This window comes from Ranitomeya variabilis, chromosome 2 (genome assembly GCF_051348905.1).
Source record: "Ranitomeya variabilis isolate aRanVar5 chromosome 2, aRanVar5.hap1, whole genome shotgun sequence".
NCBI classification, from domain to species: domain Eukaryota; kingdom Metazoa; phylum Chordata; class Amphibia; order Anura; family Dendrobatidae; genus Ranitomeya; species Ranitomeya variabilis.
The window spans coordinates 371,834,626-371,861,970 of NC_135233.1; the positions used below are offsets into that span (position 1 = coordinate 371,834,626).

The 27,345-nt window shown below is 46.8% G+C and overlaps 1 protein-coding gene across 3 annotated transcripts; it reads right to left on the reverse strand.

The window, feature by feature from the left end:
• Positions 1–765: 765 nt before the first annotated feature.
• On the reverse strand, positions 766–27,306 carry CCHCR1 (coiled-coil alpha-helical rod protein 1). Of its 3 annotated transcripts, none has more exons than XM_077285950.1 (18): positions 27,168–27,306; positions 22,850–22,918; positions 21,840–22,029; positions 17,698–17,965; positions 16,935–17,110; positions 16,706–16,841; positions 16,515–16,628; positions 14,550–14,681; positions 14,359–14,469; positions 13,409–13,515; positions 12,918–13,030; positions 12,654–12,732; positions 12,244–12,374; positions 11,840–12,028; positions 11,633–11,734; positions 10,945–11,096; positions 1,882–2,020; positions 766–1,188 (listed from the first exon to the last, which is right to left on the reverse strand). In XM_077285950.1, exons 2-18 carry the CDS (start codon positions 22,902–22,904, stop codon positions 1,103–1,105), a joined length of 2,280 nt encoding a protein of 759 aa, XP_077142065.1. In that variant the 5' UTR covers positions 22,905–22,918; positions 27,168–27,306; the 3' UTR covers positions 766–1,102. The 3 variants fall into 3 exon arrangements, with proteins under 3 accessions (XP_077142065.1, XP_077142066.1, XP_077142064.1); XM_077285951.1 differs by having other exon boundaries at positions 27,152–27,288; XM_077285949.1 differs by lacking the exon at positions 27,168–27,306 and adding an exon at positions 23,386–23,451.
• Between the last annotated feature and the right edge of the window lie 39 nt (positions 27,307–27,345).

A 27,345-nucleotide genomic window follows, 5' to 3' on the forward strand; every position in this document is an offset into this window, starting at 1 on the left:
AAGTGGCTAACCACGTAATGTGTAATAGGGGAGTGCCAAGACTCCTGGGCAACTTATGTTTTGGAGTAGGGAGGATAGGATATGTTGGATTCCAACATAGCTGATCCTTTGTTCTCAGGAAGATGGGACAGCCCATAGGTGCCTGGCACTGGGTTATTCCCCATGACCATGCATGTGCCTGGGGGAATAAAAAGGAATAGTTGTCAGCGGAACAACTGTTTTGCCAAGTCTGAAAGGGATAACCAAGCACTTCAAACTTCTACAGTGAGAAGAGAGCTGGACCATCCATTGACGTTTATGGAAAGTGGATTGCATGTGACCTAAACTATCTGAAAGTGTCACATTCATCACGCTAATCAAAGAGTAATTGAGGACATCATATGCAAAGATTAATTTGCAACGAGCAGCACGGTGGCTCAGTGGTTAGCACTGCAGCCTTGCAGCGCCGGTGTCCAAATCCCACCAAGGACAACATCTGCAAGGAGTTTGCGTGGGGTTCCTCCCACCCCCCAAAAGACATACTGATAGAGATTCTGGATTGTGAGCCCCAATGGGGACAGTGCCAATACTTTATGTAAAGCACTGTGGAGTTAATGGTGCTATATGAGTAAAATAAATAAATAAAACCTATCAAGTTGAATTCCTGTACAATTAGGCTGCCAAAACCCGGGATGTATAAAAAATCAGCTGCAAATTAGTTAAAACCGCAACTGTTTCCCTCACGGTTCTCGTTTGTAAAGAATACAACTGTACATTCAAGGAAAGAACATTCAAATGGATGTTTTAATAATTTCACAATCCTTATTAAATATTTATTTACATGGACGAAGTAACATTGTCACATAGAAATCGAGGGATTTACACGATTTCAATGTTTCTCAACGAAAATTGTCTTCACAGAAGGTGCCATAAGCAGCCCACAACTTTATCACAAGTGTCCTCGCAGGGGGCTTACAATTAATCTGCATTTTTGAACATATCAAATATAACCAAAGTTTTCCCCCTTAGTCCAGTTTGTGTGCGGCCGATGTCTGGGGGCCCAAGAGCTAGTATAAGTTTACACGGGGTACATTTACTCCATGCTGTGATCAGCACCTCGTGGCTAGTCGTCTTTGTCGTCATCCACATCATCAGCAAGCACAGTGGCTCCAAGGCTTTGCAGATTGGCGAGCATGCAGGATATAGACGCTATGTATATATATAAAAAAAAAAAAAAAGTTAAAATTGAAAAACAATCCCAAGATAAAAACTTCAAACACAGACAATCCACTTTGTCTTTGATTGAAAACACCAAGGTCTCAACCACATGGTCACTGCCTGCGTGTCTTTTTTTCAGCATTGTGCCTGCAGGCCTTTGTTCTGTACAGCAGCAACTATTATCCACATAGGAACTACCTATCATGGGTTGGTTTTTTTTCAAGTGCTACTGACCAGAGGGGTCCTGATTCTGAGACCCCAACCAATCGCTCATAAGTACGCACTGTACATTTACAGTGTATAGGCACAACCAAGTAAGGGTATGTGCACACGTCAGGATTTCTTGCAGAAATTTTCCTGACAAAAAACGGACAATTCTGCCAGAAAACCGCATGCGTTTTTGGCGCGTTTTTTTTCCAAATGCATAGAATTGCGGGAAAAACGCGGAAAATCCGCAAAATTAATGAACATGCTGCTTTTTTTACTGCGATGCGTTTTTTTGCGGAAAAAAACACACCATGTGCACAAAACATGCAGAATGCATTCTAAACGATAGGATGCATAATGTATGCGTTTTTAATGAGTTTTTATAGCGTTTTTATCGCGAAAAAACCTGAACGTGTGCACATAGCCTAAAGGTTTTTTTTCCCAGTAGTATTCTGCAGAAATATGAATCTAATTCACCTTTGACAGCTGGAGTACAACTGGATCTTGCATCCTCTTCCCGTCTCTGTACTTTCTCGTTTCCAATATCTATGGACTGGATGGCTGACGACCGGGTTTTCTGGTATGAGGCAAACAATCCTTCCTGCCGCAGAGTTGCCTGGAAGGACAAATGCACAAATTCCATTTTTTTAAATCTAGTTTTACAATGCATAATATACCGTCAAGAAAAACTACGGTAGTTAGCTTGGTACTAGTTGTGATTTTTGTTTCTCCAATTAGCAAAGTCATTTTGCAACCTGGTTTGACGAACCTCATGAATGTCAATAACACATCTACATTTATGAGGAGTTCCCAGTTTATTTTACAAGATGATTATCACAATAATACTCCAGATTTTTTTTCAATTGGTTTGGCAATGTTATTAGACTGATTTCTCTATCGCTTTAGTGGGAGACACAGGAAACCATGGGTGTATACTGCTGCCACCAGTAGTCTGACACTATGCATCAAAAATTAGCAGTGTACACCCCACCGACTGGCACTAAGTTAATATTCATTATGCAAACTAGGGGGCAGGTCAGTGAGGGATCAGTGACCTTTCAGCAGTCTGTATTATGAATATATAATCAGGTCATGACATACACCAACCCCACCCTGGAGCACGAGCATATCATTAACACACAACTTAAAATAAACATTAACAACCACAAGACGGATTTCATCAGCCCAGGTATCATTTTATTCAGTATAACAGCGCCAACCTGACTGTCTGTAGGTTACTATACACAATCCTGCTGACAGGATAAGACGACCCTGCTCGGAAAAGCTTACAATCTACAATGAGGTGGGGGAAGACACAAAGTACAGGTGCGTATTTACAATGATGATCCAGCCATCTTGAGGGAGTGGGGGATAAATAAAGTCTGCATGAGCTGGTCACCAGCCAGTATCTGTGGTGCTGTTGGGTGCGGTGAAGTTTGATGGAGGGTTATTCTCAGTGAATTTTCACACACACACACACACACACACACACACACTTACTTTGATTAGGGAACGTGGTAGGCCGCTCTGAACAGATGTGTTTTGAGCGAGCGCCTAAAACTGTGCAAGCTGTGGATAGCCCTAATTTCTTGGGGTAGAGCATTCCAGAGGATTGGCGCAAAGCAGGAGAAGTCTTGGAGCCGGGAGTGGGAGGTATGGATTAGTGCAGAGGTTAGTCGAAAGTAATTTGCAGAGCGTAACGAGCGGGTAGGCAGATAAACAAATGAGGGAGGAGATGTAGGGTGGTTACGCACTGTGGAGAGCTTGGTCAGTGAGAACAAGCAGTTTGAATTGGATCCTATAATGAACAGGTAGCCAGTGCAATGACTGGCGAAGAGCGGACGCATCAGAGTACCGAATAGTCAGATGGACGACCCAGGCTGCTGCATTAAGGATGGACTGGAGAGGGGAAAGTCAAGTGAGGGGGAGGACAATTAATAGAGCGTTACAGTAGTCCAGGCCGGAGAGGATCAGGGCAACAGTGAGGGTTTTTGTGGTTTCCATGGTGATCAAGCAGCGGATTCTAGACATGTTCTTTAGGTGTAAGCGGTTTGTAAGATTGTATATGGGAGGTGAAGTAAAGATTGGTGTCAAACATTACACCCAGACAGCGTGCCTGGGCGTTATTATGGTGTCACCCACGTGAAGGAGATGTCAGATTTAGGGAGCTTAAGGGTATGTTTCCACGGTCAGTAAACGCTGCATCCTCATCCACAGTGTCCAATCCGCAGCAGCCAGATGTTACAGCATAGTGGATGGGATTTTATGAAATCCCATCTCCACTATGCGTGCAGGGACGCCTCCGGCATCCCTGCGTAACCGGACATGTGGTGCGTCTTTCTAGACCGCAGCATGTCAATTTATCTTACGGAAATGCTCAGTCTCCGCAAGATAAATATCACCGTTCTATGTACAGGATGCGGTGATTCCGCATGGTTCAATAAACACATGCGGAATCACCGCACGTACAAAAACCGGCGGCACTTTGGACGGAGCTGGGTCCAAAGCGCTGCCAATTCGGACAGTGGAAGCATACCCTAATAGACGATGGGAGCAAACAAAGTTCAGTTTTGGAAAGGAGGAGTTTCAGATAGAGAGCGGACATGATTTTGGAGACTGCGGACAGACAGTCACTGGCGTTGTGTAGTACAGCGGGGGTAAGGTCAGGGGATGACGTGTATTAGTTGTATATCATCGGCATAAAGATGGTACCGAAAGCCAAATCTGCTGATGGTCTGTTCATTTGGGGCCATGTAGAGAGAGAAGGGGGCCAAGGACTGAGCCCTGAGGGACCCCAACAGTGAGAGGAAGAGGAGATGAAGTGGAACCAGTGATCGATACACTGAAGGAGCGGACAGAAATATAGGAAGAGAACCAGGAGAGACCAGTGTCCTTTATGCCTATTGACTGGAGCATAGAGAGTAGGAGATAGTGGTCAAGTGTCGAAAGCTGCAGAGAGGTAGAGAAGAATGAGCAGAGAGTGGTCACCGTTACATTTTGCTGTCAGAATGTCATCGGCCACTTTGATGGGTGCAGTTTCTGTAGAATGTAGGGGGCGGAAGCCAAACTGTGAAGGATCTAGGAGGAAGTGAGTGGAGAGGTAACGGGTAAGGCGGAAGTAGACCAGGCGCTCCCAAAGTTTAGAGATGAAGGGGGAGGTTGGAGACTAGTCTGTAGTTATTTGTGCAGGATGGATCAATAGACTTATTATTTTTTTTTAATAATGGAGTAATGATAGAGTGAAGGAGGAGGGGAAAATGCCAGAGGAGAAGGACAGATTAAAGATTGTAGTTAGGCGAGTAGTGATGACTGGAGGACATGTAAAGGAATCAGGTCGGTAGTGCATGTAGTCGGATGAGAAGAACAGAGGAGCCTGGAGACGACTTCTTCTGTGAGGGGATCAAATGTGGAGAGTGAGCGAGAGGAGATGCAGGGAGGAATGGGAATCACAACACTTAGTAGCTGGGAGCGGATTTCCTGACGGATGTTATCTATTTTCTCTATAAAGTGGGAGGCCAGGTCATCAGCACAAATGTCCGTGATAGGGGCCTGTGCTTTAGGACTGAGGAGGGAGTGAAAGGTGTCAAAAAGTTTTATGGGGTGTTAAGATACTAAGGAGATCAGGGTGGTGTAGTAGGTCCCTTTGGCGAGGTGAAGGGCAGAGTTATTGATCCTTAACATAAATTTGTAGTGGATGAAGTCTTCTGGTGTGCGAGTTTTCCTCCATAGGCGTTCAGCACTCCTAGAGCATCGGTGGAGAAATCAAGTTTGCGATGTGAGACAGGGCTGTTTTACTCTGTGCTTGGAGATTCTGAGGGTGAGGGGTGCTGCTTGGTCCAGGGTGCTTCTGAGAGTGTCATTGTAGTGGTGGAAAAATATTTAGAATTGAGAGTCCCCAGTGGTTGATACCTTTTAATGGCTAACTGAAAAGATGGTAACAAATTGCAAGCTTTCAAGACTACATACGTCTCTTCATCAGGCAAAGACTAAAACAAATTCTGAAGAATCACATATTTATGCACAACATAGTATAGAAGAAAAAAAAAAAAAAAAAAAAGGGGAAAAAAACCATGGATAAGCCAGGTGACATGAAGCAGAATTACCATGGGTGATAAACAGTTACGTCCATAAATATTGGACCAATTCTTAGATAAGGATTGTTTTATTGTCCTGTGATTAGGGTCTCTGTTGTGATGACCCCACATGGTCTGATGGGCAGGTTCCTTAGTTGATGTAAAAAGACATAAATCCGTGTGACACATTCATTCCTGCAGTTAAGAGTGTCAAAGGTCGTCATCAGTTTATATTCCCAGACTCTCCTGTCTTTCTGCGATTTGAAGTTGCCTTTTAACACAAGTAATTTCATGTCCATAATGTTATGATTTGGGAGACAGAAATGTATTGCCACAGGTATATCCATTCTTTTTTCTCTTATTGTATGGTGGTGAGAGTTCATCCTTGTTCTCAGTTTCTGCCCTGTCTCCCCTACATACAGACCCCAATTGGACATTTAGTACATATAATTAGGTACACCACATTAGATGTGATGCAGCTGAAAGAACCTGGGATCTTGTAGTGCTGATGTGAGTTGGGGATCTTTATCTTGTTCGTGGTCATTATAAATGGACAGGTTTTACATTTTTTCTGATTGCAAGGAAAGGTACCTGCAGCTGTTGGAGAGGACAGGGAGCTCATGACAATGATGCTTCTTACATTTGGGGGCTGCCTAAAACACAGTAGTGGGGGGTCTGGAAAAATTGATTGTAATCGGGCATCTTTTTGTAGTAAAGGTTGTAATTTCCATGCAGCTCCCCTTAGCGCCTCCAGATTTGGATTGTAGGTAACTACTAGAGGTACCCGGTTATTTTCTTCTTTAGTTTTGTAATGTAGCAGGTGATTGTAGTGGTGTACAGCCAGATCAGGACAGGAAAAATAGGATAATGAGGACAGTAATGAGTGTAGGGAATCTAAGTGAATGAATGTTAACAGCTTGTAAATTTCTGCAAGTGCGGTAGGTAGGAGTGTGGTGGAGTGGGCGAGGATTTGTGAGCGTTAAGTAGAGAATGTTGTGGTCAGAGAGGGGAAGCAGTGAGTTATCTAGGTAGGAGACTGAACAGAGCCGGACAAAGACCAGATCAAGGTGTCAGGACGAGCTACCTGACGGGCACTCACCAGCAACAGAGCAGGAGGCTAACCTGGACGTCTGGTACCAGGGACAGCCTGTGACTCCGAGGAGCTGTGAACGAGAGCGGTAGCAGCGGTACTGCAAGGGTTAGCCGTCCTCCAGAGCAGGCAGACAGGACCTGTAGTCACGTGACCGCGTGTCAGAGGGGTGGGTGGAGCTTAGCGTTGCTGTTTGAGCCTGCAGCGCGAGGGTGCAGCGGCTCTGGGAGAAAGTGTAAGAAGGAGAGGAATCTCCAAGGATGTTAAAAGGGATGACAGGAAAAAACGTAGTCACACAAGACAAAATCATACAGAGAGGTCGGAGCAGTACACAGGGGCAGTTAACCCTGCAACTACCTGACAAGAGAGCCCAGTAAACCATGACACAAGGGTGTTACGGTCTTTGTTTGTCTCAAAGGTTGAGAGCTGTGAGAGGCTGAGAGAAGTGGTTAGTGATAGAAGCTGGGATGCAGATGTAGAAATGGGGCCGTTGATGGGGGATGTTGAAGACTCCCAAGATCAGGGTTGGTAGTTCTGAGGACATGAAGTGTGAGCCTGAGGGCCGGTATATGACAGCTACTGTGAGGGAGAGGGGACAGAAGAGCCTGATGGTGTGGACCTCAAAAGAAGGGAATGAGAGTGATGGAACTGGGGGGGAGGGCGACCTGGAAAGTGCATTGTGGGGACAGGAGTATGCCACTCCACCACCAAGTCTGTTTGCGTGTCTCGGGTAATGAGAGAATTGTAAACCACCATGAGAAATGGCAACAGGGGAGACAGTGATCAGAATCCTGAATCCAGGTTTCAGTGAGGGCCAACAGATTAAGAGAGTTATTCAGAAAGTAATTGTGCAGGAAAGAAAGCTTATTGCATGCAGACCATGGATTCCAGGCCATCAGAGATTCATGCTGTTTGCGGTCTGGAAGGACTACTTTCAATTCATTGCCCTGCACTTCAGTCTCGCAACCGCTCCCAGGGTCTTCGCAAAGATAATGGCAGCTGTGATGGCCATCCTTCGGGTCATAGGGTCAAGGTACCTTCACACTAAACGACTTTGCAACGATAACGATAGCGATCCGTGACGTTGCAGCGTCCTGGATAGCGATATCGTTGTGTTTGACACGCAGCAGCGATCTGGATCCTGCTGTGATATCGCTGGTCGTTGCTGAAAGTCCAGAAATGTATTTGGTCGTCAGATCGGCGTGTATCGTCGTGTTTGACAGCAAAAGCAACGATGCCAGCAATGTTTTACAATGGTAACGTCACCGCTGTGCTCTGCTTTTACTTTACGGCCGGCCGGCGCTCACAGTCAGTGCGGGAAGCAGACGGCCAGGGACCTGACGGACATCAGAAGGGGAGTATGTACTTTTTTTTTTACATTTACAATGGTAACCGAGGTAAACATCGGGTTACTAAGCGCGGCCCTGCGCTTAGTAACCCGATGTTTACCCTGGTTACCCGGGGACTTCGGCATCATTGGTCACTGGAGAGCTGTCTGTGTGACAGCTCTCCAGCGACCACACAGCGACGCTGCAGCGATCGGCATCGTTGTCGATATCGCTGCAGCGTCGCTTAATGTGACGGTACCTTTAGTAGTCACACCTTATCTCGATGATATCCTCATCAAGACTCCCACCATTCGCCTAGCTCAGCAAAGTCTGTCCATCACTTGATACCATCTCGACTCGGCTCGATAATCAACAAGTCAAAATCCCGTCTAGTCCCTTCCCAGCGGCTTGAATTCCTGGGCATGTTTTTTGACACCCTTCGTGGGAGGGTCTTCCTCCCCGAGGAAAAGAGAGCAGCTCTCCAACGGGGAATTCATTCTCTTCAGGCACCGCAGTCTCCATCCCTCAGCTCGGCAATGGCGGTTCTGAGAGCAGCGGACCATCCTGTCCCAATGGAACAGATCTCTTCTTTCTCTGGACTGTCCAGTTTGGATCTAGTCTCAAATCAAGAGTCCCTAAACTAGTGGCTGTCCTTCCTCATTCTTCAGGGCCGATCCCTCCTCCCCACTCCCTGGTAAGCGGTTACAATGGTTGCCAGTTTCCTCGGCTGTGGAGCGGTTTTCCAACACCTCACGGTCCAGGGCAATTTGTCCCTGGAAGAGACTTCTCTGCCAATCAACATACTCAAGATCAGAAACATCCTTCTGTCCCTTCTACTTTGGCAGGACCTCCTCAAGGGCCTTCCAGTCAGCGTTCAGACAGACAACGCCACGGCAGTGGCATATGACAATCACCAGGGAGGAACCCAGAGTCCTTTGGCCTTGACAGAAGTATCGAATATCTTCCTCTAAGCAGAGAAGTCAGTTCCTCCAATATCTGCAGTGCATATTTCTGGCGTAGACAATTTGGCTGCCGACTTTCTCCCTCGTGATGGTCTCACAGTGGGAGAATGGTTCCCGCATCAGTACGTTTTCTGTCAGATCTGCCTACGGTGGGGCACTCTGGACGAGTATCTCATGGCGTTACGGTTGAGCAGAAAAGGTCACGCAATTGGTTTCCAGTACCCACAATCCCCTCACGGTGGGTGCTGATGCATTGGCAATATCCTGGTCACAGTTCGCTCTTCCCTATCTGTTCCATCCTCTTTCCCCTACTGCACAGGCTGTTGAAGATCAAGGCAGAAGGTGTACCAGTTATTCTCATAGCACCGGATTGGCCCAGCAGGGCCTGGTATGCAGAGTTAGTCAATCTCCTCGCAGACGTCCCCTGGAGACTCCCGTACAGACCTGATCTACCTTCTCAGGGTCCCATCTTCCACCAGAATTCTCAGTCCCTCAATTTGACGGTGTGGCTATTGAGACCAAAATTCTTAGAGAGTCCGGGTTCTCGGGGCCTGTGATTCAGACAATGATCTGGGCCCAGCAGCCAGCTTAGTCTCGAGTCTATTACCGGACTTGGAAAGCCTTCTTCCGTTGGTACAAAGCTGATCACTCCACACCTATGGTTTTCTACCTTCTATTTTAGCTTTCTTTCAAGCAGGGCTCGACTCAGGACTAGCCTTCAGTTTTCTGAAAGGCCAAGTTTCTGTGCTCTCGATTCTTTTTCGGAAGACCCCAGCTTCTCGTTCTTAGGTTAGAACTTTTCTTCAGGGAGTGGCTCAAGCAGTCCCTCCGTACCAAACTCCAGTAGATCCCTGGGATCTCAACTTAGTTCTGGAGGCTCTCACGAGTTCCCCCTTTGAACCGCTGCGAGAGGTCTCGCTAAATTTTCTTTTGTGGAAAGTGTTTTTTCTAGTGGCAATCGCTTCCATCACGTGTGTTTCAGAGCTGGTGGCTCTTTTTTGTCGCTCACTAGTGATGAGCGAGTATACTCGTTGCTCGGGTTTTCCCGAGCACGCTCGGGTGGTCTCCAAGTATTTGTGACTGCTCGGAGATTTCATTTTCCTTGCCACAGCTGCATGATTTGCTGCTACTAGACAGCTTGATTACATGTTGGGGTTGCCTGCTTGCTAGGGAATCCCCACATGTAATCAAGCTGTCTAGTAGCCGCAAATCATGCAGCTGTGTCAACAAAAACTAAATCTCCGAGCAGACACAAATACTCGGGAGACCACCCGAGCGTGCTCGGGAAAACCCGAGCGACGAGTATACTCGCTCATCACTATCGCTCACCTTTCTTGGTTCTTCACCAGGATAAGGTGGTCTTGTAGCCTATGCCTTCCTTTCTTCCTAAGGTAGTCACCGCCTTTCATCTCAATGAGGACATTGTCCTACCATCCTTTTACCCATCTCCGACTCACCCTCTGGAGCGTTCATTGAACAAGTTGGACCTAGTAAGGGCATTTTGCATTTACCTTGCTAGGGCCGCCCCCTTCCAGAGGACGGATTCTCTCTTTGTTATCCCTAAAGGTGCGCGTAGAGGTCTTCCGCCTTCTAAGGCTACAATTGCTCACTCCAGACATCAATCTTGTAGGCGTACTGGGTTAAGAACAGAACGCCTCCCCGTGAGGTTAAGGCTCACTCTACCCAAACGGTGGGAGCCTGCTGGGCAGTTCATCATTGGGCATTTGCCCTACAGCTTTGTAAAGCTGCACACTGCGACACAGCACCCTCCCATGTTTGCCATCTGTGTTTAATTGTGTTTTCTTGTTACAGCTTTCTGTGTTCTTCTTTCACATGTTGCTTCTCCTACTGCTTTCTCACTAAACTGATTAACTTGGTGCCAGTCGATGGGGTGTACACTGCTGAGGAGCTAATTTTTTTTTGCATAGTGTCAGCCTCCTTGTGACAACGGCATACACCCATGGTTTCCTGTGTCCTCTAATGAAGGCCCCGAGAAAACAGATTATATGGTGAGTAACTATAAATGCTGTTTTCCGGCTCATGGTCCTTGGAGGTATATTTCCAATATACAGATTAGATAATCTCACCATCATCAGATTTTTATCCCTTTCTGCCTCCCGTAGTTGGCGGGTAAGTTGTTCCTCTCGCACTCGAGCTGCGTCCTCTAATGTACTTATGGTTTCTTGGCTCCGGGTCTTCTCTCGCTGTATCTGGCGCTCAGTCTGTCTGAACGTCACAACTGGAAAGAGAAGCAGGAATTAAGGTCGTGGACGTAAAAGTACTCTGTTAATAAAGTGTTCTCTTACAGTGTTAACCTTGCGTACAATTCAGGCTGATCTGATTGGATGATGCAAGCATTAAAGGGGCATCCAGGAATTTTGTTTTCTTTTTTTTTTTTTAATTCTCTAAGTGCAGGAAATGTGTTAAAATAATTACCGGTATTACTCATCTATTCAATCCAGCTACTGTACGTCCCAGCCCAGGAGTTTAATGTCACATTCACTCCGCTGCTGCAGCCAATCACTGACCTGATGCCTGGATGTACGGCACGTGACGTCATAGTGGCCAAATGGGGGATACCACCAGTGCTGTAGTGGCAAGGGATTCAGTAGGGGAGTAACAATTATTTTTTTATTTTAGCACTTTTCCTGCTCTTAGTCTTTGCCCTTGTATGTGATTAAAAAAAAAAAGCCGCCTCTCCCAGAAATGGTGCGAATCTGGTCTGTGAAGCCTAGTCCCATTGACAAGGGCGTCATTAATGTGGGACAGACTTACCTGCTTTTGTGTGCTCTCTCCTGGCCTCATGTAGATGCTTCTCCATCCGCGCCAGCTGCTGTGTTGCCTTCTCCTCCACGGCTCTCACCTTGTCCTGTAGTTCTTAAAAAAAAAAAAAAAAAAACACACACATCACGCAGATGATTCTACCCTCGAACTACTCGCCATGCCCCAGTACCAAAGCTGCCCACATCGGACGTTTTCTACCTTTCTCATGTTCCTCCTTCTGATCGCACAGTTGTTCTTGCAGTCGTGTAGTGGTCTCACAAGCTTCTTGAAGTCTCCTCTCGAGATCCAAACTTTGCTCTCTCAGGGCGCGCTCCCGCTCTTCCGTCTCATGGAGTGAAGAGCGTAAAAGGGATGCCGTCTGGCGAGTGACCTCTATTTCCGCTTCCACTGCACAAAGAAACACAAAGATGGTCGTATTCATGGAAATACATTTTTATCTGGCACAAGTAGAAAAAAAACAGCCAAGCAACAAAACTCCACTGTCCGTCGTGTGCGGTGATTAACCCGTTATGTCCCAGACATATTCCTCACATATGCCACTGACCTGATAGGGGGCCAAAGGGATGTAAAGCGGAATTTTTCTACGCCACTGTCCTACTTACATTTCTCTCTGGTCTCAGTCACTCTTCCCTCGATGATTAGAGCGCTGCGCTTCAGTTCGCCGCTCAGACGGTCTCTTTCCTCATTTAGGAGGCTCACTTCAGCCATTAAATCCTCATATGATGGACGACATCTGCAGAAGGCATATGAAAGTTAATAAAAGGAGCAAATACGACACTTACCCCAGCCCTGGTTTTAGGACACATGCTCCAGGAAAAAAGCGCCACGTCGAGAATGACAGCTTTGTAGGGAAAATCTGCTTGATGAAGTGTAGCCAACTCATTCTAGGCCTTGTGGGGGTCCCCGCATTTACATCACAACAGTCAGTATTAATGTTATGTGCCTTCTATGCTTACACTAGGAAAACCCTTAGGCCCCATTCCTCCATATGGTTCTGACTCTAATCACTTACATGGTGTCATCTGTCACCGTGTCACTGGGCTGTTCTTCTTGTCTCAGCTTCACCAGCGCCAGCCTCTGGGCCATCAAACCTGACAAAAGGGTAGAATACAAAAAAATAAAAATAAAAAATAATCACAATGAGGTCTTGCACTCCTTTTCCTGTCGAGTTTTCTGATAATTCAGCTCTCATATAAGAGTATATTTTATTCCGCGCTTTCAGTTTTTGATTTATGGCATCAGCTTACTTTACTCATTTACTATAACCCCTTCTTACCCTGTATCGTGTCCACTCTTTTGGTAGCAAATGAGACCCTCTGTCCTAGGGTGACCAGTCGCTGCAGTGCCCCCCGGAAGGAGTTTTCCTGGGTGTAGAAAACCTGCACAAAACTGACGACACAATCAACTTTTAAAAGTCACTTTTAAGTAATGCAAAGTAATTGCTTATTAATAGGATACACCAGGACTCCGTTATCGGTAAAATAAAGCTGGGACCCTCAACGATCCTGAGAATGAAGGGGCTGCAGAGCTGTGGTCGATGCCCACCAGGCTATGCCGGGAACTGCAGCCGGCCCTGATCACTATGCTGCCTTCTCCTGCACTCCTGAGGTTGGCTCCCCACTGACCATTTAATAGCTATATGCCATTGTCTTAAGACAAGGAAATACCCTTTAAGAGCAGGTTGCAGCTTCCTTTGCATTAGTTCTTCGTCCCCTGGGATATTTCACAGCCCGGCTTCTGTGCAGTCATAATGAGAGGTGTTCATACCTGTCTATCATTTGCTTTAGTTGCAGCACAGTCTGTTCTGCTTTTTCCGCTCGGCCGGACAGAGAGGCGGCTGTGGCTTGGGCAGCAGTCATCTTGTCTTGTAAACACTAGAAAAGTGGATATCATAGCCAGAATAATGTATAAATAAAATTATTATATATATATATATATATATATATATATATATATATATATAACAATCAACTAACATTTCTTGCTCTCTTTCTAAAAAGTTTGCTAAAAAGTTTGGTATTTCAGGCATTTAAAAGGGGTTAAGGGGTTATCCCATGATTTTAATCATGAATGCATCATTCCTCCCAGCTTGCGGCATGCCCGGCAGCAACGTGCTCCTAAATGATTGACAGACTGGACCAGCGGCATGGTTGTGCGTCTGTCCCGCACTGTGCGATCGCCAATGCTGCGATCAGAGGTAGCTTTGCATCTGCAGTATCGGGGGGGGGGGGGAGCGCAGCTTCAGAGCAGCGCTTAAGGAATTTGTAAGAGCTGCACTCCTCGCCAAGAAGATCAGCCACCGCTGATATTCTGCAGTGGTGGCCAGTCATCTAAACAATGAGCAGTAAACAATAAAAGTCAATACTACATTTCAAAGTTGCTCATTTTACCAAGCATTTTGCAATGTTATCCAAATTATGAGAACTCCTTTAAGTCCTATAGAAAAGTTTATGGACAGAAAGCCAGAAAAAAGCTGTATCCAGGGCATGTGATGAGAACTCTGGACTGTCCGATATCTCGCTATAGACTGTAAAGTGACATCTGTCTTTGAAATGAGGAAACAGGAAAAAAGTTTTAGCCGAATGTGAACGATTCTATTGGTGACTTATCCCTCACAGAAGTGGAGGGGGGATGGGAAAACGACCACGTTAAAACCTAACATGCCCAAGCCTTCTTTCCCCTGACATCAGTATTCCACCTTCTTTAGCTTTTCTTACTTTGTTTCGGACCCTCTCCATCTCCACCTCTGCTGTGCGGTCTTGCATGGCGTGCGAGTAGAGCGCCAACTGCTGATTGCTTTCTTGAAGAGAATTTTCCAGAGCGCAGATCTGGTGACATATACAATGTGATTGAGAACTGCATGACTAAATGATTGATGACACATACCCCGCCGCAGTTCTGCGCCCACCTTGTCATGTATCTTCCTATCATCATTCTCCTTGTTGATATCTTCTGACTTGAGCTGAACCATCAAACTGAAGACCTTTTCCCTCCAGAGCTTCAGCAGCTGCTGCGTCTTCTGTCCATCCAAGTGCTTATCCTGAAAAATATCACATACCGTATTTTTCGGACTACAGGACGCACCGGACTATAAGGCGCACCCAGGTTTTAGAGGTGGAAAATAGGGAAAAAAATATTTGAAGCAAAAAAAAGTGGTAAAATATTTAATAACATAAATGACATACTATTATATGTGGTGGTGTTATTATATATAATAGTACGTTATTATGTTGGAAGCTGCGGAACCAGTGTGGTGTCTGTAAAGTACTATATGAAGACACTGGAGGGCGAGTATAAGAATGGGGGCACAGGGCTTATATTGAAAGCACCACTCCAGCACTGCAAAATAACACTGGAGTGCTGCTTTAAAATCCCATGGGAGAACTATAACTCCCAGCATGTCCTGCAGATCCTATGACATGCTGGGAGTTATAGTTCACCAAAGGAGTGGCAGAGTGCTTTATTGTGTTTTGTAAAGACTGACCTCTTAATTGTGGCAGCCAGCCACACTGTGGTGAGGTAAAAGCTGGAGCATCCCATGGCTGCACACACACAGAGCCCTCCCTGTTGTTGTTGCCTTTCCACAGCGCAGGACATAAGAGGAAGCTGCAGATTCTAGGTGGGAGTCTGAAGGACCTGTGATGATGTCAGAAGAGGGAGGGCTCTGAGCTGCCATGTGATGCTCCAGCCCGCCCACTTCTGACATCACACAGATCCTCCCTGTGCACCAGACAGCTCAGCGTCCAGCACAGGCAGGTATGCAGCGATCTCCTGGCCCCTGCTGCTGCCTCCTCCTCCCCCGGACACACAGATTCTCCCCAGAATCAGTGCTGGGGAAACTGTGTGTGGCTGCTTAAGTGCAGTATTCATTTGCTGCTCCCCGCTCAGCTGATTGGTGGGCGGGGAGCCGCTAATGAATATTCACTGAACTTAATCAGCGGTGCCATGTGCTTTCCCCAGCAGCTGATTCGGGCAGCGGGGACATCCTCAAGTGGAATATCATTGCGATCCCACTCGCTGCTGCCCCCCTCCCCACATGCTATATCCGTACTATAAGACGCACCCACACTTTCCTCCCAAATTTGGAGGAAAAAAAGTGCGTCTTCTAGTCGGAAAAATACGGTATACTGTATGAATAGTGTGGAAAAAATGACCGGCAATGAAAACCGCAATTACCACTTCCCTTCATGCAAGATTAAAGGGGTTTTAAAGCCTAAATTTAGGCATACACAACCTACTGCTAAACATAACGCCTCCTGACTGCAAAGGGGAGATGGTGGAGGAAACCCACCCCGACCAGAGATCACCCATTCAGTAGATGGATGGGCTGACAAATCCTTTAGGCTGGAATACCCCTTTATCAGTTATACTGATTATAACTAATAGATCGCGACGGACCCCCTTGAAACAGAAGTACTCGTTCTCCCATGGGAGCAAGATCACATCCAGGAATTGAATGAGGCATCAGATCGTGAATGCTTAAACTGCCAAGTTCCCTGTAGGAATAATATATATATATATATATATATATATATATATATATATATATATATATATATTTTTTTTTTTAATTAAAATCACCTCCTTTCTCTCAACCTCATCCCCTATATTGGTATATTCAATATCACTGTGCCTGTAAAAGTCTGATATATCAAAGTATAACCTTTATTAACCCATAAGATAAACACTGTAAAAGGGAAATAAAAAAGTGAAAATGTTGTCTCTCCTTAAAAAAAAAAAATTCAATAAAAAACTAAATGTATTATATACCCCACAATCGTGCACAGAAAACAATTCCCCATACAGCTCCATCAATAGAAAATTGTAATAAAAAAAAAAAAAATTGATAAAACGGAATGATGTTTGTACTTACTGCTTTTCTACAGAGATCAGTTTCCTGCAGGGATAAAATGTGCGTAAGTGATGACAACCGGGTCTGCAGGAGCGACATAGAAGTCTGCAGAGTGTCTCTCTCTCTCTCCAGAAGCTGAAAAGATCCAGAAGGACCAGATGTAAAGAGATCTGTGTGGTCAGACGTACATCCCGCAATCACATGCATGTCACCTGTATTGTCTTCTGCAGCTCCGTCCTCTCCCTCTTCTGCTCCTCCGCCTGTCGATTATCCGGCACGAGCTCCCCTATGTAAGTCCTCAGCTGCAGCACTAAGGCATTCTGAGATTCCAGCTTTACATGGGACTGACTAGAAATGACAGAACGACGGCACTAATGACTATTGTGACTATGGTAGGAGGCTACGTCACCTTCCAGGAACCATTATTGGGGCAAGTCGTACCTCAGCTCTGCTTCCGCGGCCGCTCTCTTCTCGTTAACCACCTGAAGTTCTTCTCTCAGACGCTTCACTTCCAGCGTTTTCTCTTCCCGTTCTTCTTGCAGCTGTGATTCCAGGGTGGAGGCCCGGACCGCCAGCTCGTCAGACTCCATCTTGTGACTCTCCGCCAACGTCTGCAGCTGAGAATGGGAGATTGCATACACGTTAAACACGAGGCTGATTCACGCTACACGTATGCAGATCAATTCATTAATTGATTAATAGGAGAAATAAATATAGGTTTGTGGTCCTGCCGGCGTGTGCTTACTCCCTGCACCAATCACTTGCTCGCTGCAGCCAATCGCTAGCATGTACAGCACATGACCACTGAGGCTGGCAATTGGCTATGTAATAGGATTGCAAAAAGTCAGCAGACGCCATCATAGAGGAGGCGATAGACGCCATCATAGAGGAGGCGGATAGACGCCATCATAGAGGCGGCGATAGACGCCATCATAGAGGAGGCGGATAGACGCCATGATAGAGGAGGCGGATAGACGCCATGATAGAGGAGGCGGATAGACGCCATCATAGAGGAGGCGCTTGGGAAAACGATGGATATATGTATTTCCTCAATTACGCATTTTTTTGTTCCATTTTAATGAATCCTGGATAACTTGAAGCACTTAGTAAAAGCAATCAGCATAAGGCCTCGTTTAGGCAGTCGCATGTTTGCACAAGTCTTGGCCCGGCGGCAGGTCTTATGCCTTAGGTCCCCATCACTTGCCTCCTGCATCTTCTGTATTTCTGCCTTTTTCTCTGCCTGCCTTTTCCTTTCTTCTTCTTGTCTTCTCCTCTCTTCTTCCTCCTTGGCTTCTCTACAGGCCAGCTTCAAAGCTTCAATCTCTTGTGCCATCCTCAGCATTTCCTCCTCCTTTTCTCGAGCAATGGCAACCTCCTTCTCCAGTTTCTGGATATCTTTCATCTGATGGGCAATAATTTCCAGAGCCTTGGACTCCGCTGGTGGAGCCTCAGATGGGTGACGATCCAGAGACCTGTAGGGAAAAGAAAAAGTGCTAACGGATAAGAATACCAATCAACCGGATGTATAATATAATGGCTTTGTATGTTCGGAGATGGTGTATTATATTGCCTTAAAGGGGTTATCCTGGCATCGCCAAAGCTAATGATCTCTGATTGGTGGGGGAGCTGGGTGTCACAACGATCTGTTCAGAATAAGCAGTCGCGTGTACATGAGGAATAACACTTTGTGACCATTATATGAGTTGTATCCTGCATTTTTCACCAGTTTTCCCCCTCGGCAGGTTCTCTCTGAGCTAGTGGGTGTACACAGCACACACAAACATGAGGGAATCCTGCTCTCCTCTCTATGTAGCACCTGCTCAGAAGCAGCAGCAGTCTGGTGGATATTATTCACCAATAAAGAGCAGTGTAGCTGTGAATCCAGATCAGGAATGAGATAAACACTTACTAGAAAGCAGAAGCACAATATCTCTGCTTCTCCATCCTCTTCCCCTCTCCATAGACTGGACGGGCAGCTGTAAACTGCAGTCAGCGCAGTAGCAGCTATAGGATCACAGCTATATACACCGATAGCTGCTACTGTGCATGCGCCATCTTATTGGAGAAGAAAAAAAAAATCCTCCTCCAAGATGAATAACATGTATTATTGGCACATAAAACATAAGATTATGCTGCAGAGCAGGTGACATGGCCGAGATGGCCACTAGACAAGTCCTTGAGGGGAAATATGTGTTATCACGGCTGTTAGCTGCGGTGATGTGAGCACGGAAGTATGCTCCAGAACCTATAGTGCTGAGAGTTATTTGGGACATTCCAGGGCCAGGTTTTACGAGCGGTCATAAGAGATGGGTGGGAATGACCGCTCACATATCCCAACCCCAGGGGCATGGTTTGGCAGATAAAATGGAGGCCGAGTATGTATTCATTATGCAAACTAGGGGGCAGGTCAGTGAGGGATCAGTGACCTGTCAGCACGCTGCATTATGAATACCTAATAGAAGCACCACATACCTTGCCCCGGAGCACGGGCATGTCATTAACACAAAACTGAAAATAAAGATTAAACAACAACCACAAGATGGATTTCATCACCAGGTATCATTGTAATCAGTATAACGGCACCGACCTGACAGTGTCTGTAGGTTACTCTGCACAATCCTGCTGACAGGGGCACTTTAAGTGACATCAAATCAAAAGAACTATACTACATTTCTAAGTGGAGGTATTTGCTAATATTATTCTTAGTACACCTACTACATATTGGGATAGGATTTCATCCACATTGTAAAAAAGCAAAAAGCAAACAGTGCTATAACATTAAGCCCCAATTGGCCCCAATCTTCTCCATCTCATGTCCCGATTCTGCTCTGAAGCATTACAATGAAACCCTGCAAAGTGCCCTGGATGAAGCTGCACCTCCTATACATAGAACAACTCAGCACAGACGGCGACAACCGTGGCACACGCTGCAAACACGTTTCCTGCAGCGGTGCTCCAGGTGCGCCGAACGTCTGTGGAGAAAATCTAATCTACCCGAAGATTTCCTCCATTATAAGTTCATGCTAAAAACATACAACTCTGCCCTTCACCTCTCCAAACAAACCTATTTCAACACCCTCATCACCTCACTGTCAAATAACCCTAAACGTCTCTTTGACACTTTCCAGTCCCTACTCAACCCAAGAGAGCAGGCCCCAACCATGGATCTCCGCGCTGACGATCTGGCCAATTACTTCAAAGAAAAAATTGACCACATTCGACAGGAAATCATCTTCCAATCTCTTCATACCATGCACTGTCCTCCCTCCCCCACTGCATCTAGTTCACTCTCTGACTTTGAACCAGTTACAGAAGAAGAAGTAATCAGGCTCCTTGCATCTTCTCGCCCGACCACTTGCACCAGTGACCCCATTCCGTCACATCTCCTCCAGTCCCTTTCCCCGGCTGTCACCTCTCACCTAACAAAAATATTCAACCTTTCTCTCACTTCCGGTATTTTTCCCTCTTCATTTAAGCATGCCATCATACATCCATTACTTAAAAAACCCTCCCTCGACCAAAATTGTGCCGCTAATTATAGACCTGTCTCTAATCTTCCCTTCATCTCTAAACTCCTTGAACGCCTGGTCCACTCCCGTCTTATCCGCTATCTCTCAGATAACTCTCTTCTCGACCCTCTTCAATCTGGCTTCCGCTCATTACACTCTACTGAAACTGCCCTCACTAAACTCTCTAATGACCTACTAACAGCTAAATCTAATGGTCACTATTCCATGCTAATTCTCTTGGATCTCTCCGCAGCATTCGACACTGTGGATCATCAGCTCCTCCTCACTATGCTCCGCTCCATCGGCCTCAAGGACACCGTTCTCTCTTGGTTCTTCCTCCTGTCTCTCTGACCGATCCTTCACTGTATGTTTTGCTGGTTCCTCCTCCTCTCACCTTCCCCTTACTGTTGGGGTTCCTCAAGGATCAGTCCTAGGCCCCCTCCTCTTCTCTTTGTATACTGCCCCTATTGGACAAACAATCAGTAGATTTGGTTTCCAGTACCATCTCTATGCTGACGACACCCAATTATACTCTTCTCCTGTTTTCACGCTGATCTTTTTAGAAAACATCAGTGATTGTCTTACCGCTGTCTCTAACATCATGTCCTCCCTCTATCTGAAACTAAACCTGTCAAAAACTGAACTCCTCGTGTTCTCTCCCTCTACTAACCTACCTTTGCCTGACATTGCCATCTCCGTGTGCGGTTCCATCATTACTCCAAAGCAACATGCCCGCTGTCTAGGGGTCATCCTTGATTCCGAGCTTTCATTCACCCCCCACATCCGATCACTGGCTCGCTCTTCTTATCTGCATCTCAAAAACATTTCTAGAATTCGCCCTTTTCTTACTTTCGACTCTGCAAAAACTCTTACTGTCTCACTTATTCATTCTCGTCTGGACTATTGTAACTCTCTACTAATCGGCCTCCCTCTTACCAAACTCTCCCCGCTCCTATCTGTCCTGAATGCTGCTGCCAGGATCATATTCCTCACCAACAATTACACCGATGCCTCTACCTTGTGCCAGTCATTACACTGGCTACCCATCCACTCCAGAATCCAGTACAAAACTACTACCCTCATCCACAAAGCACTCCATGGCTCAGCACCACCCTACATCTCCTCTCTGGTCTCAGTCTACCACCCTACCCGTGCCCTCCGCTCCGCTAATGACCTCAGGTTAGCATCCTCAATAATCAGAACCTCCCACTCCCGTCTCCAAGACTTTACACGTGCTGCGCCGATTCTTTGGAATGCACTACCCAGGTTAATACGATTAATCCCCAATCCCCACAGTTTTAAGCGTGCCCTAAAAACTCATTTGTTCAGATTGGCCTACCGCCTCAACGCATTAACCTAACTATCCCTGTGTGGCCTAATTAAAATTAAAAAAAAACAAAAAACAACAATCAGGTTCCTCGCATCGTGTTCTCATACACTTTATGCAGTTAATAGCACTCTGTGTCTGTACTGCTACATACTTAGGCAGTTAACCAGTTCATGCAGCTTTATATGAACACCCGAGCCTTACACTATGGCTGGTCCAAATAACTAAAGCAATTGTTACCATCCACCTCTCGTGTCTCCCCTTTTCCTCATAGTTTGTAAGCTTGCGAGCAGGGCCCTCATTCCTCCTGGTATCTGTTTTGAACTGTGATTTCTGTTATGCTGTAATGTCTATTGTCTGTACAAGTCCCTTCTATAAGTTGTAAAGCGCTGCGGAATATGTTGGCGCTATATAAATAAAAATTATTATTATCATTATAAGCCTTTAACGACAACCCATAATTGTGTAAGTGGTTATAGGCGAGGTAATTAGAGCCATTTCTTTAAGTACCTGGCCCTCGCGCCATCTCCTTTTTCTTGCTTTCTTTTCAGCAACTCATTTTCCTGCTTCAGCTTTGCCAGCTCTTTCGTCAGTTCTGCTACAACCTGGGGCTCAGTAGATGGCGGTGGTGGAACAGGTGGAGGAGCAGAGTGCTGGCGAGGGGTCTCGAAGTGAGAAGGTGGGATGAGTCCAGTGACACCTGCGCGGACAGCACACATAAGGATTTCAAAAAAACTGACTGTCACATCCAAACAGACTAAGTGTGAACAGGTGCTGAACCTTAGAGTCACCAACTCTTATACAGTCAAATAAATAAGGCAGCACTGAAACATACAAACATGAAACTTGAACTGCATTACTGCAATAGAAATATGAAAAAATGACAGCATTTGCCTTCTGACTGAGCACTCCTCCACCTCTTAGCCGCAGGTGTTTTAATCGCAACAGGTCCATTACTCCTCCACAGAGAGAGAGAATGTTAGTCTAAGAAGAGGTTTCACAGGTTCCCATTCAGATGAAGACGTTTATTCTCAGCGAGGAAAGGAAAGCGTAGGACCTGGTATACGAGAGATGCCTTAATGTGGCTACCAGGTACACATAAATTGGCCAACTTATGCGCTAAACGCTCTCATTTTTTCATATTTCTAGTGCAGTAATGCAGTTACATTTTCAGGTTTGCATGTTTTAGCGCCGCAGTGTGCTGCCTTATTTGCCAGCACACATAAGGATACTGGCAGATGGGAAATGGCGCAGCCACAGACAGAATTTCCTGACGTGACCGGGGGTGACAGCTATGACAGCAAGCGCATAAACTGTGGGAATGTGACATCACACATGGCATGGATGCGCAGACTGCCTGTCTATGGCCCTGCAGCACCCGGCCAGTGCAGTCACTACACAGATACTAAGAAAAGTAATACAATGCTTCATTCCTCCTGTGGTGGCGCTGCAGGGAAAGCGAACACTTCTCAGCAGGGCACCATGCCGCCGATTGCTGCCGGGACTATGATTAATCTTACCGGGTCCCCTGGATGTCAGGAACGCAGACGGCGGATTTAGGCTCCTCTTCTCCATCACTATCCAGGACACTGCAGGACCCAAGCACACAAGTGTTACACTCTGCGTAAATCATCACCCCCCATTTCTAAGTCATGGCACCCTGCCACATACCAGGGTCAATGACGAATGCCACTGACTAACAAAACAGGACAATCCCTTTAACCAGTTCAGGACCAAGCTCTTTCCTCCCTCCCATTCATATTCTAGACTGCTTTTCTACTTTTTTTCTCCTACTGTTACTTAGTTTTTTTTCATGATACGTGACATTTGTGTCATTTTTACATTCATGGTGTTTTTATTTCCCAGCATCAGGAGGAAATGTAAAGGAAAAAAAAAAAAAGATAGATAGCTGCGTGTCAGTTTTTCATATTTTTTTAGATTTTAAATTGTCTTCCTGTTCCCATAACAATTACTTTTATATTATCGGACACCATTTTTCTTTACTTTTGTTGAGCTGATGTCGCTTCTCGTGACGATACTGAAGTCGCTTCTTCACCTTTTTTCTGGACACCGTTCCAGACTTGTGTAACGCGCGTCACGGACATTGTGATTTCACCATTACGACACATGCGAACCACCTCCGATGCTGGGTTTGTCGCTCCAGAAGTGATAGACCTCGGGATGAGCCGACTTGTTCACTCCAATATCTTGCCTGGACGTTCACCTCTTGCCTTCTGAATGGACGGACTTCATTTCATATTCTTACAACAGTCATGGCGCTCACATGATGCAGTTTGGCGGAGAGACTGCTACCGATGAGCTGGATGATGCGCTTTGTCTTTTCTTGGGAAATCTTCTTCATGGCGGCTCCTCAATTCGAACCACTGACCTTTCATTTTGGAATCGACCTAATAACACACGGAGCTATTAGGGAATGTGAGAACAGGTTGTGTTTTGTAGTATTCAGGAAGGGAAAGATTTTTCCACCACCACAGTAACAATGTAGTGACATCACAGAAATCTGCATAACTAATCATATGCTAAATAGCTGCAAGTCACATTTATGTATGAGATAGCCAAGATGATTGTCTATCAAATGATGGTAATCGGACGTTCAAAGCTGTAGTGGACGGTGAGATATGGAACCTGAAAGTCAGAAGTTCAAAACATTATTACCCTTTTGCTCTTCACTGTATGTCAGCCCCAGATACAAGAAAACACCCCGAGGAAGCGATACTATCAATACGTGAAACGCGCGTCGGGGTACAAGGTCGAAGCCAAGGAGGGACCTAACGCTTATGGGTAATTATTCCCTATTACATTGATCTTATATTATGGGTGAATGAAGGTCATATAGGGGACACAGTACCTGATACAATATGGTGGTGTGACCTAAAGGTAACGTTTCTTTGCAGGGTGTGAACTTCATAATACCTCTAGGCACATGCAATTGTTATAAGTGAAGTTCGTTATCTGTAATCTCATTTTCATCCCTAACAGTTTTCATTCATACATTCTCCCCTACCTTCTCTTCGGCCTATACATCTATAGACTCCATCACTGATTTGTAAACCCATGTTACTATTGTTTATAATCTCTATTGAATTTGTTTTTCAAATAAAATGTTGTAATTTTTAGATAAGTTCTGACTATTTTTCTCATTATGCAATTATTCAAGAGTTATAAGTTTGGGTATTAGTTATTTGTTCTGGTACTTCTATAAATCCAGTTACAAGAAAAGTTCACTTTCCTGCCTGCACTGAAGAGCAGATTTGAATCTGCTAAGACTCGGCAGCTCTTGCTCCGTCCCCGCACCCGACCCGGCAGCTCTTGCTCCGTCCCCGCACCCGAACTGGCAGCTCTTGCTCCGTCCCCGCACCCGAACTGGCAGATCTTGCTCCGTCCCCGCACCCGACCCGGCAGCTCTTGCTCCGTCCCCGCACCCGACCCGGCAGCTCTTGCTCCGTCCCCGCACCCGACCCGGCAGCTCTTGCTCCGTCCCCGCACCCGACCCGGCAGCTCTTGCTCCGTCCCCGCACCCGACCCGGCAGCTCTTGCTCCGTCCCCGCACCCGACCCGGCAGCTCTTGCTCCGTCCCCGCACCCGACCCGGCAGCTCTTGCTCCGTCCCCGCACCCGACCCGGCAGCTCTTGCTCCGTCCCCGCACCCGACCCGGCAGCTCTTGCTCCGTCCCCGCACCCGACCCGGCAGCTCTTGCTCCGTCCCCGCACCCGACCCGGCAGCTCTTGCTCCGTCCCCGCACCCGACCCGGCAGCTCTTGCTCCGTCCCCGCACCCGACCCGGCAGCTCTTGCTCCGTCCCCGCACCCGACCCGGCAGCTCTTGCTCCGTCCCCGCACCCGACCCGGCAGCTCTTGCTCCGTCCCCGCACCCGACCCGGCAGCTCTTGCTCCGTCCCCGCACCCGACCCGGCAGCTCTTGCTCCGTCCCCGCACCCGACCCGGCAGCTCTTGCTCCGTCCCCGCACCCGACCCGGCAGCTCTTGCTCCGTCCCCGCACCCGACCCGGCAGCTCTTGCTCCGTCCCCGCACCCGACCCGGCAGCTCTTGCTCCGTCCCCGCACGTGACCCGGCAGCTCTTGCTCCGTTCCCGCACGTGACCCGGCAGCTCTTGCTCCGTCCCCGCACCCGATCCGGCAGCTCTTGCTCCGTCCCCGCACCCGACCCGGCAGCTCTTGCTCCGTCCCCGCACTCGACCCGGCAGCTCTTGCACCGTCCCCGCACCCGACCCGGCAGCTCTTGCTCCATCCCAGCACCCAACCCGGCAGCTCTTGCTCCGTCCCCGCACCTGACCCGGCAGCTCTTGCACCGTCCCTGCACCTGACCCGGCAGCTCTTGCACCGTTTTAATACAGCAGAAAAGGAACTGCAGTACTTACCTGCCCAGGTCTCCGAACAAATGCACTATCAGGATGCAGCAAACCCATGTAGTAAAGATGGCAGCAACACAGGTGCAAAATACTAATAGACAACTACTCACAGCCACTTTTGTGCAATCGTATACTGAGCAATCCCCCCTCCATGAGTTGGTAGGCTGGGAGTACTTGTCTTATTAGTATTTTGCACCTGTGTTGTCGCCATCTTTACTACATGGGTTTAATCCGTCCTGATCCTGCATTTGTTCGGAGACCTGGGCAGGTAAGCACTGCAGTCCCTTTTCTGTTGTATTAATTTTTTAGTCCTCTTTTTGTGGCTTTGCTATTAAGTTTAGTGTTAAGACTGGCAAGTGTGAGGACCCTTGGCGCGGGTTGTGAGCTTCATATCAACCAATACCTCACATATTTATATGTATTTTTTTGCACTTTATTTTTCAGGGTGCAGCCAAGCCCAGCACGTTAGGTCTTGTAACCTGGGGTGTCCACATGAGATGCATTTAGTGCTGGTCAGCCAACCTGATCTAATAGTATGGGCGTCACTAATAGGCTGAGAACCAGACACTGTGCACGTACCTGAATGTGAACAGCGCCCTATACAAGCCTCTTTCGTGCACTCATATAGTGAGCAATCCCCCCTCCATGAGTTGGTAGGCTGTGAGTGGTTGTCTTTGCACCTGCGTTGCCGCCATCTTTACTGCATAGGTTTGATGCATCCTGAGAGTGCACTAGTTCAGAGACCTGGACAGGTAAGCACTGCTGCCCCTTTTTAAGTTGTATGTATTCTTGATTTACTTTTTTTTGTGGCTTCGCTATTATGTTTAGTTCTTGCTCCTTCCCGGTGATCACTAAGGCTGGAGAGGCGCCATTATGGCGGCTTCCTAAACTGTATATTTGGGGCTCGTTCAGCGATCAGGAAGGCAGAGACGGTAATAAACCCCTTCTTGTTTCTACGAGGGATCTGCCGGCCGGCTCTTTGCTCCCAAAGGGATCGCCGTGCAGCTCCGGACTCTGGAATGACCTGTGTGATCCGCGAATAGTTACGTCAATGGAGAAAATCAATTTGGAGAGAGGAGATCGGAGCGTAACGGGAAGACTTGGTGATTTTTCACCCTTCCGGCTGCTTCTGTAGCTTCTTACGCATTTGTGCGCCACAATCCGGATGAGAGAACCTTGGATTTCTTGTTCCCCGCGCCGCCTCCTCGGTGTGCGTCATCCCAATGCCAATGTCTGTGCCGAACTACCAAAAACCAGTACCGTAAACTTGTGCAGCTTCATGGAGGGCGACAAGAACGCAAAGTCTCGGACTTTTTACAGCTATTGCATAATTCAGCCATTGGCCACCTACTAGTTCCCTACTTTACTGATCCAGTGTTGCATTAAGGCATGCTGGGACATGTAGTCCCCCAGCTGCTGAGATAATACCCTTACCTGCAGTATATCTCACCTTTTCCACTCTCAGTCCCGTCTCACTTGTTACATTTCATCCAGGCGGGCGGCTGACCCGGGGATCATAACTCAAACTGCCGCCATTACTATTACTTTTTTCTTTTCCACTCCCCTTAGCAACCAAGCTGCCAACATAGCAACGACACCGGCCATTTGTCAACAAAAGTGTTCATTGA

Excerpts from the sequence above, each read along its gene's own strand:
- CCHCR1 (XM_077285949.1), bottom strand. The coding sequence starts at position 23,434 with ATGTCCGTGACGCGCGTTACACAAGTCTGGAACGGTGTCCAGAAAAAA. Across the intron at positions 14,682-16,514 it reads CTGATCTCTGTAGAAAAGCA|GATAAGCACTTGGATGGACA; the intron begins GTAAGTACAAAC and ends GATATTTTTCAG. Across the intron at positions 14,470-14,549 it reads ATAGGAAGATACATGACAAG|ATCTGCGCTCTGGAAAATTC; the intron begins GTGGGCGCAGAA and ends ATATGTCACCAG.